Source organism: Acanthochromis polyacanthus, chromosome 14, assembly GCF_021347895.1.
Source record: "Acanthochromis polyacanthus isolate Apoly-LR-REF ecotype Palm Island chromosome 14, KAUST_Apoly_ChrSc, whole genome shotgun sequence".
NCBI lineage: Eukaryota > Metazoa > Chordata > Actinopteri > Pomacentridae > Acanthochromis > Acanthochromis polyacanthus.
Window position 1 is genome coordinate 37,654,382 of NC_067126.1, and position 14,742 is coordinate 37,669,123.

At 39.1% G+C, this 14,742-nt stretch overlaps 1 protein-coding gene across 1 annotated transcript in view; it reads right to left on the bottom strand.

Moving 5' to 3' along the window:
* Positions 1 to 1,419: 1,419 nt before the first annotated feature.
* klf12b (Kruppel-like factor 12b) overlaps positions 1,420 to 14,742 on the bottom strand; it is a 42,747-nt gene continuing 29,424 nt past the window's right edge. The window contains 2 exon segments of the mRNA XM_022195227.2: positions 1,420 to 5,723; positions 9,834 to 9,991. Of these exon segments, the coding sequence (XP_022050919.2) occupies positions 5,542 to 5,723; positions 9,834 to 9,991 (340 nt within the window). The 3' untranslated portion in view covers positions 1,420 to 5,541.

The window sequence follows — 14,742 nt, forward strand, 5'->3', positions numbered from 1 at the left end:
TGTTTGTTTCCATGTAAACTGCTCTGAAATATGTTAACACACAGGTTAAGTTCATTTTCTGCAGTAGTCTTTTACTTTTTAAAGGCATCTTTAGCACGGAAAGGGTCACGCACCTTTAATGCATCGGATTATCTGTATTTTTAGACTGTAGTTTTTTGTTTTCCGGTGAATGTAGGTGGTATTGAAGTGGATTGGAAGTATTAGTGATGATGTGGAAAATAGATTTTGTAGCGATATTTGCCCAAGGAATGGTGCATTTTGCAAGAAAGCAGCAGAGAAAGGCAAAGATTCCCTGTTTCCTTGCTCAGTAACATCATTGGTGTTTTATAGAGATTTACAGTTACTGTTTACACACTGAAAATGCGGTGAAAAGATCCATTCAGAAACGTGGTTTTAAATGGCTGCTGACAGACAACCACTGGGAAACAGGAACAGGCCGAAGCCGCAGTTTTACATTAAAAAAAAAAACGTCGGCAGAAAGTTCTGCTCCTCCTACGCACCTCCCACCGTTCTAAATCACCTTTTCTGCTTAAGTCATTCGGGTTTATCTGGAATTTAGTAATTAGTTAGGAGCACACCCTTAAATAAATCCGCTCGTATTCACATTTGTGCGTACTCAAAACAAAGCAAAACGTCCCTTTTATTGTTCTTGAAATGTATCATCGGCGTGAGTCATGGCAAAGGTGTTGACAAAAGGTGCCAAGAGATGCTGTAGAAACCACAGAAGGAGTCTGAGCTTGTCCTGAGTGCAGGGGAAGTTACCTGTGGGTATCACGCTTATTTATTCTTCTTTTCTCTCTCTCTCTCTGTACTTTACTTACTGTACAGTGCAGCCTACACAGCATAGGCTCCCGTGAGTGATAAATCATGCAGGTGATACACTACACACTAAAATGCTTAGTGGAGTGGGAATTGATTGTAATCATCTGAATCCTTTTGCTGGCTGACAGAAACATTCATCCAGATCCAGTTATAATAGAGCACCGTGCAGGAAGTGCAGGGCGTTTTCTTTTAAGCGTAACCTGTTCTCAGAAACTGTATTCACTTCAAGCTGTGTTACAACATACCAGGTCTTAAAATACTCTCTGTTGTTTTTAGACGACAACAAAGCGGTTTGAAATTACACAGAGGAGCACGGTTTACTTGGATGTTTGAATTACGTCCGATACTCGGCTACCAAAGGCCGTGTGTCGAAGTGAACGGATCACCTGGCAAATCAGGTTTTTGGTGTCGATCACATGCGCTTTTTGTCTGCATACTACTGTACTGGACATCAGCTATGATTTAAAATGGCTTCACTAATACCAAGATTAGGTTTCTGAATGCCACTGAATGCGAGTACGGCGCTCACATGTCTAAGTGACATCGAAACCACATACCATCCATCTCAGTCATAGATAGCAACTCGCTCCATCGCAGTCTGTTACATACAAAATGCAACTTTATTAACCTTCATGCCTCCATTCATATTAATATACATGTATATGTTTGAACTTATTTTAATTTCACAGCTCCATCCATATGAAAAATACAGAGAAAAAGGCAAAACACTGACTGGATACTTAAACAACTCTTGGAAAGAAAAGAAAAAAAAAGTGTAACAGAAAGAAAGAAAAGAAAAAAAAAAGAAAAGGACACCTGTTTCCTTGAAGTTTTGAAAAATATCAGGATTAAAAATTTTCTTTTACAGATGTGGAATTCCATGAGCAGAATCTCCCTTTTGAAGCAAATGCTGAGCAATATCACATTTTTTTTTCTTCTTTTACGGTAAGAATGAAAAGATCTGAATATATTTACACTACACTCACTTTACATAAATACAGAAACAACGATTACTGTACGTAATATCAGCAAACTTGAAACATAGGCATTGGCTTCACTACTTAAAAATCTTCAAAACCAGGAAATCAAAAGCAGATGTTACACAGAAAGTAAAATATATATCCAACTGATAGAAAGTGTAAGATCAGTAATCACTAACAAAGGCGTCGCTCTACCGCCGCTGGAATCCCGGCCACAGGATTGTTTTCCTGCGAGTACGATTCCTCATTATCTTCCATGGAATCACTATGTTGAATTGATGTGCTGAAGCCGAAACATCAAGAGGCCTTTTGTAACTCGGTTTTGTTCCCCTTGGAGGAGGTGACTTATTGCAAGCAAAGTAATAATGTGTGCTATAAACAGCCTGTCAGAGTGTTATGGGAGGATGCTGCATTTGACACAATGGTATAAGGCTCAGTGCGAAAACAAAGTTCAACATTAGAGGTCCGACTTGCATAACGTTGTCTGTGCTTTTGTGTTTGTTTTTTTTTTGTCCTCCAAAATTCTGGGTTTCTCGGTTGAAATTTATTAGTCGGAGCAACGCGTGTTGAAATCGAAACTCTGCACAGAGCAGTTGATATTACAAGTGTGTGATATGAGGCACTATTCATTATTATTGCATAACTTTGACCCTGGTTACCGTAACAAAATTATGCTTTAAAACGAGGAAAGAGATGCTGAAGGGAAGTACAATACACCCTGTCCTGTGGAGACACCATCTTCAAGTCTAATTAATTTTTTTTTTTTTTCCAAAAAACTGGTGCATTAAGGCATGCAACATCACATACTGAATACAAGAGTACATGTGTTGTTGATATGTGCTTGATCCGTAGAATTTCTTGTCCGGTTATAGCAAAATAGCAACACAGGGAATCGAGTACCTTTAATACGGTCGATGTATATAAATAATTTGTTGGTTATAGCAAACACTGGTTCAGCCTTGGGAATAAAAATGATTTGATCATGAACTTGTTTAAACCACAAACCCCCCCCAAAAAAACAAAAAAAAAAAAAAAAAAAAAACAAAGCAACCTGTTATAGAACATCACATATGATAATTTACATGATGGATACCATTAGCCCCATTTCACTGTATATCAAATTAGATAAATTACAGTCTCTGAAAAAAGACTTTACATGTATAAATGTATTTCCTGCATCTACTGATCAAAAGCCCTATTTTTCCAATGTATATACAGGATGTAGAACTTTGTAATAAGTTTTTATCTTCACTATCACATATATTACAACATTTCAAAAGATCCTTTGTACAGAAGAAAAAGAGTTTATATGCAATGACGAAGTGCCCCTCAATCATAAAAATGTTCTAATACATTATATGGATGATAAAATATGATGATGATTATTCGCTTATAAATTGACATCTGAAATAAAATTATACTAATAAACAAACAAGGTGCTGATATGCTTCTTTTTTTGTTTTTGTTGCCAAGAATGATAATACAACCGGGCATAATGACATGTGCACAAGAAAATATACATAAATAATGATAACATACATTACCATTCATTAATTACATCCGAAGGTTGTGTGTGGAAAATTACTTCCTGGATTTGGCTATTTGAGTGAAAGTGAGAATCCAAATATTTTTGTGTGCATTAGTGTGGGAGTGTATGGATTTCAAGGTAGGATAATCACAAAGGTTACCATTTCTTTTTACTGGCTTGTGTCCAATAAATGCATTTGGCAGCACTATCAAATAGCACGAGGTTGGCCTGATGCTCCGGGTTTATGTCAGAAGCTTTTACACGGCATAAAGAGCGCTGGAAATACTTGCAAAGACGTCTCTTATTAGGACTATAAAAATATATTTCTAATTGAATCTCCTGATTAAGGTAAAGTGATGCTCACCGAGAGACATTTCTGCCAGCAACTGCATCTAAAACGTCCTCTCGCTGTAAATACAGAATATATTATTATGTGTGTATGCATGTGTGCAATTCCTGCATTAGTTTTTTCAGCATTTTGTTGAACCAAATCTCAGGCAAATCAAATCATAATCTTAACAACACTCTGGTATGAGGTGAAGACATTTCAAGTGACTTTCTGTGTTCGAGACAAACAAAAAAATGGAGCAAATCACCAGCTGAGACGCGCCAGATTGGAGCTACAAGCCCAGTCAGTAACAGAGGGAGTCGTGATACAGAACGAGGAGTCGGCCGAGCCGGAAACTTCTCCTCGGGAATTGACATCAGCAAACAGAACAAAGAGGAGGGTGACGTTTCCGCCTCGTCACTTTGTTCAGAACGTATTGCTCTTCTGTATTGTACACCGGGTACCACACTGTTATCCCTGTAACACTTCGGTCGGTATCGATGTCAGCTTATGGTCAAGTGCTGCTGTGCCGTGCAAAACCACAACACAAATTCCATTTTTTTTTCTTTTAAACTGAGGGGAAAAGAAAGAGTCGAATGTATTAAAAAAAAATAAAAACAGATTGGACAGAATGAAAGCATGAGTCTGTAAGGTGCCTCTATTTTTTCTTCACATACTGGAAATTCTCCTCTGATTGTTTCAAAGTTCACTGTACATGAGGGGTTTGTATTTTTTTAAACAGAAGCAATAAGCAGGCATTTTTTTTAAAAAGGCGAGAGAAAAAAAAAGCAAGAGTCAATAAAACAAAACATTTCCATACTGAAAGTATATTTATCCTTTAAGATTGCACTTGACTGATTGCTAATCACAGCTCAAAATCCACCAAAGATTTGTATTTAAGAAAATGCTTTCAAGAGGCTCAACATAAAGAATAGCACTGATGAGATTCGGGGGAGTCTGTCCAGCCGAGGGAGCGGATCCTTAATGGTATTTGCTGGTGCGATGATATGCAGTTTCCATTGTTCGAAATAAAGCAAAGAACGATGTGCTGATGAGGTTGATCCATTCAGGTCGTGGTTATGTGAGTAAATGTTGCTTGCTGGCTGTGATAAAAGGTGAAAGTCCAGCCCTCTTTTAGCTTCCATAAGGGGTTCCTCAGATCTAACAGCAGACTCCAGAGTGGGGGGAGAAAAAGAAAACATCTGTGAATAAATGGCGCCCTCTGCTGGTCGCAAATCAGACTCACAGGGAGGCAAACAATACTGCCTGTTCAGTCCATCTACGCCTCTCCTGTGATCCAGTCCGGGCCTGATTCCTTCCTGCAGGGACATCCATTCCTTACAACGAGGTCTTTCACATTATGAACGCTGAAAAAAGCAGCCGTTTGAACAATAATGAAAAGGAAGATACCAAAAAAAAAGAGAGAACGTTGCAATTGCATTATATATAGATTTTTTTTGTCCAAATAAAGAGTGCGAGTTTATCTTTAAAAATCAAAGTGAAACATTTAAGAACAGTGCTGTAAAAGACAGTTCCCTATTAGACTCCAAATAATGACGATAAAAGATCCTGCCGTCCGTTCCTTCCAACCCAAAGAGGATCCAGAAGTGACCCTGTTTTGTGCTCCGCAAGCTCTGTGCACCTTCGTCCGTCTATCCGTCTTCACTGTCTCCACGTTTTCCCATCGATGAGAGTGTGTGTGTGTGCATCTATCTATGTATGTGTGTGTGTGTGTGCATGTGTGTGAGTATGTGCGATCCAGGCCAGCTGAAAAAAAATTCACAGGGAGATCCCGCTCCCCCGGCTGCCTGTATATGTGTGTGCATGTGTGTGTGCATGTCCTTTCCATTGACCTCTCCTCTCTTCGCCACCCCGTGTCCGATTCACACCAGCATGTGTCTCCGTCGGTGCAGGGCCAAGTGGTCGGATCTGGAGAAGCTGCGGTCACAGTCTGCACACTTGAAGGGCTTCACCCCCGTGTGTTTCCTGTAATGCCTCGTCAGCTCGTCGGAGCGGGCGAACTTCCAGGTGCAGCCGTCCCAGGTGCATTTGTATGGCTTTTCCCCTGCAGAGGAGGACAGGAAACAGGGTTGCACAGGGTCACGCGTTCATCTCACTCCATACCTGACACACGTGGGTTTCAATTAAACGCACTTGAAATGTAACAAATACACACATATTTTCATCTCTGCTTATGTTCTGCTTATGAACACAGGTTAGTAGAGATCTACCAATTAGTTTTCCTTTTTTTTTTTTTGTCAATGCCAATTATTGGTAACCAAGAGAGCCCGTTAGCTGATATATGTAACCATTTAACAGCATGAGATATCAGAGAGCCTGTCATTCATAGCTACAGCCATGGCCATAAGTTTGGACACAAGTACCATGACGCATGTGAATCTTAGAAAATACCACAAAATACTGAAGTGTTTGGGTGATAATACACAACTCCTGAGAACTATATTAAGTTTCATATTTAAAAAAACATCAAAAGAGTTTGGTGTGATTTTGTTATTCTTACCAAATTCGGTTGTGAAAGTACTGCATTTTTTTTGTTATTTTCTTCTATATTATGTTTTGGGAACAAAGTTGTTCCAATTGTTGGAATTTATTGATAATATTATATCCCTTGTTGATTTGTTGACTAATTAAACTGGCGCTGTCAAAAAATATTAGTTATGTTCTGTAATAGACATCAAAACAGACATAAGTCATGTTGTGTCCAAGCTTATGGCCATGGCTGTAGACTTCTTCATTAATAAGGATGACTATGACTGAATATGTAAAATAGAAATAGCAGTGATTAAATTAACACGCTGTCCTCTGTATATGTGGGATCGACTGATTCTGATCAGTTTGTCTCCTGCAGTTATATCTGGGTCAATATTTAATTATGGGACTTTTTGTACCAAAGTTGACATTTTTGCTATTTTCAGGCCTAAAACCAACATGGCCGCCTATAACCAATGACTACATGACATTTTTAGGGAAAGATTCTTCTAAATATTATATATACAGCTGAGTAAAATTTAAATTGAAAGTTATTTATTAAGATCTTGTAGTAAACCTGTTGACTACTTTATATTAAATAAGTCAGAAAGCCTTGGAGTCTGGCCACTCTTTTCTTCAGGAGGAAATGACATCATGTGGAGCAGGTCATGTGATCTGGAATTAACACACTTCCTGGAGAGGTGTTTTTGGAACGGGGAAATTAGTGCAAAGTGATTAAATGTGTAATATTCAATATAAAATTTGATATATTGCCAAAAAACAAATATCTGTCATGATTCTCTCAACTTAATAAAAAGAACACAATCCAAACTATTTCTGAATCAGCTCATTTTATTATTGTTTAGCTCATTAGAAGGTGGTTGGTATTAAATTGGACAGTTATTTAGTTGACATTTTAGTGATATCCAGTCATTTTTTATTAATAATCGATTGTTTCCATAATAAATAATTATGGAATTCGTAAAGACGTGATCATAATCAACAGAAAAGCATTAGTTTTGGTTTTTTTTTATGCAAGATATTTCCCATGGACTTCAAAAGTCCCAAAATTATAGATTGACCAATTTGCTGTTCTTCTCTATTTCCTTAATCTTTCACTGCTTTGTCAGTTTTATTGACCATTAAGGTTCAGATCTTAAATCACTATTAATTATTGTTTTCCTGTATTTGTTTGATTTGTTTTTTAAGTTAGCCACTAGCCATTAGCATAGCCTTAGCCTTTGTAAGAGAAGCTAAGTTTCTAGTTTGTGGCAACAGATTGAATTTCTTGTTCAGAGAGAGGAGGCTGCTTGACCAGAAGTAGCGCATTTAATTTATCAATAATTGGTCAATACCAATAATGAGAATCGGAAAATGCCAAATATCGGCCATGATAATCAGCCAAGTTGATAATCAATCCATCCTTCAGGCTAAACACTTTTCAGCATCTCGTGTTTTATGGCAGTTTTCGTTTGGTATGAAAATCAATTAGCAAACGTGAAACTTGCTTGAGTTGCGTGATCCATCCCTGTGAACATCATTTCTGCAACAATTGTTGTCAATGCTGCAATATCACAGACTGATTTATAAAATCTGCACTCTTGGCTGTACGCTAAGGCCATGCTAACGGCTAAATTAGAAGGAAATTAATCTGAAACCAAAACTGGAAAACGATAATTAAGAAAGCTTTAAGATTTGGACCATAGTGGACAATAAAAGTGATCGAACAGTGAAAGATTAAGAAAATAGAGAAGAATATCAGACGTAACTGCAGGAGACAACCAGAGAAGAGCCTCCTAATTTCATCGCTGCCATTTCTATTTTATACATTCACTTATAATCATCCTTATTAATGAAGAAGTCTAACTACGAATGACAGGTTTCGTCACAAGTTGTCAAATCACTACATTTAGTGTATATCGGCTCCAAATATCGGTTACTAGATTACCAATATCAGCATCGGTATTGGTCCCAACAAAAGTAGATAAATACCTAAACAGTAAATAAATAAATAGCAAAAAAAAAAACATATCAGCCGATCGATGCCTAATTTGTGGTAAATTACCTGAGCCATTGGTTTCACACAATATGCTATAACTTTGCACAACGGCAGCACCTTAAATCTAAACTCATAAAGGCAATATGCTTCCCTTTTGATGATGCTTGATAAGGCATCATTTCTAGCTTGGTGCTAAAATATTCTGCCATACAGTTGACTATCAGTACACAGCTTCTACTTAGAGGAGACAGTGAGCCATCTGAACGGCCTGGAGGCAGTCGTAACTACAGTCTACATCCATAACAATTAGAGAAAGTGGTGATTCTAGTAGCGCTTCCCCTGAAATGAACTCGCGTTACAGACAGTTCATCCTTAATAAGATTGCATCAAGATGTTTCTTTGCATGTGTCTGAGATTCAACAGATGCGGTATGTGCAGAAGTGATTTTTTGTCATAGTGACTGCTCATAATCAGAGTACAAGTACGTTTAGATCAGGGGTGTCAAGTCATTTTAGTTCAGGTTCCACATTCAGTCCAATCTGATCTCAAGCGGGCCCGATCACTAAAATCAGAGAGTACTAACCTCTGAATAACGACAACTCCAAATTTTTCCTTTGTTTTGGTGCAAAAAACATTTTTGTCAGACAAAAAATAGACAAAATATTCCAAAAATGAGAAACAAAACAACATAAGAACAATGATTTAAGATCAAAATGACAAAAAAAACAACCAAAAAGAAGACAAAATGTTACAAAAACGAGACACAAAACAACAAAAGCGAGAAACAAGGCGACAAAAAAAATATAGAAAAACAATCCAAGCAAGACAAAAAGCAAACACAAAATGACAAAAATGAGAACCAAAACAACAAAAGCATGAGACAAGCAACAAAAGTCAGACAAAAAAAAAAAGACTAAAAAACAAGACAATATATTACAAAAATGAGACACAAAACAACAAAAGAACCGTGAACAATCTTGTATTTTACTTAATGATCCAAACAACTTGTCATGGTCTACAAATTATTTTACATTTATGGTTTTACAAATGTACAATCTGCACTTAATGTCTTCTCTGGAATTTTTACACTTTGAGGACCGGATTGGACCCTCTGGAGGGACGGTTTTGGCCCTTGACACCCCTGGCTTAAAGGCATGATCAGATTATTACCCCATGGCTCCCTTTAATCTCTAAGGAAAAGTTCTTAGTATGAGGAATTGTTTCTACCGAGCATAATTGGACTTTTTCTTCCACTCATGATGTATAGAAATCTGTATATTACACATTGGTGTACGGAGAAAATCCCTATGAGAAAGTGTCTGCAGACCGCTGAGCATGTACGGTCAGTTCACTTGATCTTTGAGTGTTTATTTTTTGCGTTCGAAATGGATTCTGTGCCCTTCACCGTCCTTTCCTTGCTTTTTGGTTTGTTTTTCACACTCCCCTGGTCTCAGTCTCGTTTTGGCATTCAAAGTTCTTCAAAGTGACTCCGGCTCTAAAGTGCTTTTCTGTGCGGCCTCAGCACAACATGACCCGGGCTACAAATTTGCAAGCCGGTGGCGGGCAACAGAAACAAAGAGTGTGACTTTCTGCAAAATGCAAATGTCATCCCACTTAGACTTGAGCGGACATCAAACTGTTAGCAAAAAATAAAATTACAGCACATAAACACGCACACACACTGACCTGTGTGCGTCCTCCTGTGTGCTTTTAAATGTGAGCTTTTGGTGTACACCTTATTGCAGCCCTCAAAGTCACATCTGTGGATTCTTCTCTTTTTGGAATCGGGCGACTCTGACCTCCGGGGGCGCCGTATGCTGTCAATACTGAACGGGGACATGGAACTGCAAGAGGGACAATAAGAAGCAACACAAAAGCATTATTAGAGTGTGACGGTGACTTTGCCTGACATCACTGTGCTCCAAACCCGATCTGAATAGTAATTCTGCAGAACGGAGGTTTGGAAAAGTACACCCCCTGTCAAAAGTTTTGAGACGGGTTCTCATTCAAATGAATGACAACCCGTCTCAAAACTTTTGGCAGGGGGTGTATAATGGGTCATAGGAAAATAATAGTTTATGGTACTTTTGGGAAAGAAAACCTATTGAGGGACTAATTTCTGAGATATTTAACATACAGTACAATGTAACACAGCATAATCCGGGCAGTAAAGCCTTGGTTTTGTTTTAGATATTTAGTTAATAGTGTAAATGTATGGCAAACAATTAACATAGTCATAAAGTAGAAAAACTACTTCAAAACCACTCACAATGCAAAAATGATGCTAGAATAGAATAGAATATGTACCAAAAAGGTCTCTCCTGAGTTTTTAGCCACTTAATTGCATTTTGTATTGCAGATTAACTGTAAAAAGTTGTGAAAAAGTGAACACTATATAGAAAAATATGGGGAAAAAAACTGAATAATTGCTATCCAATACGATACATCAAATATCACGTTAATTTGTGTTGGTTAAAATAGTAATTTCCTAAAAATAAATCAACTTATAAGTGTGCTGATTGCTTGATTACTGCAACTCTAAACGCAAAATGAGAAAACTGTAAAAGGTCACCAGACTGTACACACAGATTATTACTCTGTGAGGCGGCAGAACAGCAGCTTTGCCAGAAGATGGCAGTGCAACTCTGCTGTTGAGTTCCTCTGAGGACACAGATGAGGTAAGGAAGCTGGTATTCTTCTGCCTCCGCTACTTTCATTAATCAACAGTGGAGGGATGACGGAGTTTTATTTCTCAATGCGTCCCACTGAGGTTAACGGCTCCTGAATGATTTCTGTCATCGATACATTTCTGGCATGGCATTTCCTTCTCCAATAAGTAGTCGATATCACTGTTGATAACATCATTTGTCACTTCTCTGAGTGAAGCCCTGCAGCTCACTGTATGCATCTGTGTGTGTTTCTATGCAGAGCAGCATCGTATCTGCGGTTAATCTAAATTTGCATCACTCTTTTTAAATATAACGCTGCACACAAACTAAAAGAAAGGCTTGTGGTAGCGGGTCGAGTAGTTCATGCCTCACCCTGGGCTAGTTGACGGTGCACCTAAACACATGACTGCTGCACACACCCAGCAAATTGGCAAGAAAAGGGAGATACGACGGCAGAAAACAAGAGGATCTCTGTTGACTAAAGGGGAGGAGGAATATCTGTGGGATTTATTTAATGGGGCTCTGTCAGCAGCCGTGGAGTCTCTGGTGTGGGCAGTGAGAAACAGGTAAAAGGGGAAAAGAAAGAGGAAGGAGGAGGAGGAGGAGGAAGAGCTGCAGTCATGTTGGAGGGTTTTTTGCCAGACAGACCCTCCAGTGAACTGTCTTCACCACACTCAACCCACTTCCTGTCTAAGTGTCGCTCACCAAAGCTCGATTCGTCAGGCGGTGTACAATCAGCTACACAAACACACAGAAACACAGAAGACAACACACACATACATACATACATACAGATCACCTGTTACTCTTGGCTTCCTGCCAATCTGAAGCTGTACAGGAAATGAGCACACGGGTCAGATATGAAGTGAACTCCAGCTCCCCTCTCGTTTCAAACTCTCCCCTCTCGCTGCGTCGTGATGTCAAAATCGAGCGTTAAGACAAAGCGGGGGATTCAGGCGGTGATTGATGAGATTACTCTAATCTAACGGAGTAATGTGGACGAGCATCGGGCGTCTGAGATAATGCTGGCCTCTGCGTGCGGAGGAAAGCGAAGGAGGAGAGCCAGTGGAAAGACTCTGAGCTCAGGCAGCGAGCAGATGAGGCGGATGTTTACATTCTGACTTCATCCGACCAAGTGACTTCATGATTATGATATAATTTAGGAAGGTCTGACTACAAGAGCCTCTAAAACAAAGAACAAGCAACAATCATAAATTCAATTCACTGCTTTTCCACCGGCGGCGATTCGTCTGTCATCGCCGCTGCTCCGTTTCAAGAGCTCAGTGACAGATTTCTGCTTTATTTAATTAGGCGTTTTTATGGACTTTTGGGCATTCATGAACAAAAAAGTGAGGAAAGTGAGAAACTCTCTATTCCTCGCAGAAGGGCAGAAACACTGGTAAACTGTGACAAACTTCTAAGCCTATTAAGATGACACTTTAATGATCCCTGTGAGGATATCAGGCCACAATAGAGAAATAACAGAACTCAGCATGAATAAATGAAATATAACTAGAAGTGTTAAAGAATAAAACAGCACTGAGCAGTGAAATACGGCAATAAAATCGTAAAATTGAACTCTAAGGTATTGACAGCTTGAAGGCATACAAGATAAGTTGGAAGAATTATCCAATCAGTCAATTTGTGAGCGGCAGAAAATGCTTTTTCAGAAAAGTCACCGATCAAGAGCAATGAAGAAGAAATGCATTTCTTTAAATTTTAATAATTTCTATAAGCTTCAGTCAATTTTCGCCTGAAATTTCTACTGAAGATGTACAGAAAGTAAATTGAATGCTGTTCTTGAACTGTTTGGAGTACAGGCATGGTTGAGGTGTCCTTTGAAAGCTGACAACCTGGATTTTCCCCCAGTGCAGTCAGAATTACTCTAGGTGCTACTGGCACGGAGCATTTTATGTTGGAAGACACAGAATTAGGATGAATTTTATTCTCGCCTAAATTTTTTCCCTAATAAAACACCTGAAAATAAGTGTGGCAGCACTGTGAGAGCTTGAAACACAAAAAGGCAACAGCCTGGGGTCTTACATAGTTCAGGTCAAAATTTCAGAGCAATACTACAAGAAATGAGTGTTTCACACATGTATTTGTACTGCTATGCCCCGGCGCTGTCAATTTTGGACACCCTCTGTACACCCTGGGCAAAAATGGTATATGTTCGTTTTTCAGCCCGTTTTCACATTATTTTCACTCAAAAAACTCATAAAAAAGTCAAAAAATTACTTCAGATAAGCTTCAGTGTGGATCTTGATCAGTATCAGAGGCACAGAGGGACACAGACAGAGGCTGCAGCTGCTGCCCGCAGCCATGTGAAAAAAATCACACAGGGCCGCCAAAAGAGGCCTCTTGGCTATTCAGCAGCTCATTGGCTACATGGCCTGTCAGTCAAACGTTTCCTCCGACGTGATTTGCTCAGAATTTACTGACGAAAAGAGGTAAGTCCGGATCCATCAGTCTCGGCAACGATTGGCTGTTCCGGCTTCGGAGGCAGCGATGACTCACTTGATTGGTTGAAATGCGGTTGGAATCGAAAGCTGAGACTTCAGTCGCCATTTTGAGTCCAAGACCGCGTGGATATGTGTATGCTTCATAAAAATATGGACAGAAATACAGTGAATATGGAACGCGCAGCGCCACCATGCGCCGCGTGGACGCGCACGGAGCCGAGCTATTTGTGGATTATTTACTTATTTCAAGACATGTTTTGGACAAAATATGATACTTGCTAGTATTGTCTGGATGACTACTCTTGGATTATGGCCGGTTTTTGTGGATTATTTTCATCGTTGACCAGTAATAGAGCGTCCAAAGGTGAGGTCTGCCCTTTAAATGTTTTGTTGTTTGTTGGAGAAATGTGTTTATATTACCCGCTGTGGTAATCACATCTGAAAATGGTTGATACCGGCAGATTCATGAGAATCTAAGCTTTCCATGGATGTATAGTGTTTCTATCATCGCGTTTGCAGCTAAAATGCTTTTGCAGATAAACTTCAGCGGGCCCGTATTCGGGCCCATACAGCTTAAGGTTAAACACATAAATTCTTACTTTATTTGTTATTTCTTTCTTTATTTAAATGTATTACTGTACTTTCTGTGCTGTGCTTTGGATTGTTGGTCATGATTTTGCATGTGAAAATGTCACTTCAGCCTTCGGAAACCTGAGAATTTTCATTATTATTCACCAAAGAATAACGTGTGAATGAAAATGACTATTAGCTGTAATCTGCTTTATGATCCGCCATGTTGCTGATGTCATGCAGAACATCTCTGCACATCCTCACGCTTCCCCACCGGTTGAGAAAATTCCACAGCCACTCGTGTATTCTGCTCATCTCTGAAGATGCTACGAGCAGCGAAAGTCGCTATTTATATCATCAGTCTAACTGTACGTGCAAAATACATAGCTAAAGTTCAGTGCGCTAACACAACACAGCTGTTTACAAAATCTGCAAGGTGCATGTAAAGATCAAGTGGCTCACACTTAAAATATTCCTGTGAATAACTGTGACAGAAAGGTTCAATTTAAGGGTTATCCTTTTGTTAAAGTTTCAGCTTTAATTGTTGTGTCAAGAAAGAAATGGAATAAAGTCCACAGAGAACAGTGAACACAGCGTCTCCACAGGCCTTTTAAGCTTGTCTCTGCTATATCGTAGCTGCTGTATGACAATACATTTGTTGTATTTTCTCTTTAAAGCCCACAGGCAGACTCGCTCTGCCTTGAACCCTGAGTCACCGCAGCAGTATGGCTGTATGAATGTGTCTGGTTGTGTTTCCCAAAGTAGCACTGAGAAAAGGGAAGTTCAGGCCGATTTCAAACAGACTTCTCTTTTAGCTCCTTTTGTTTCCCCTTTTTTTTTTTATTTTCTTAGTTTTCATTTTTTTGATCCTCTCTTTTTCCCGTCAAGAACGAA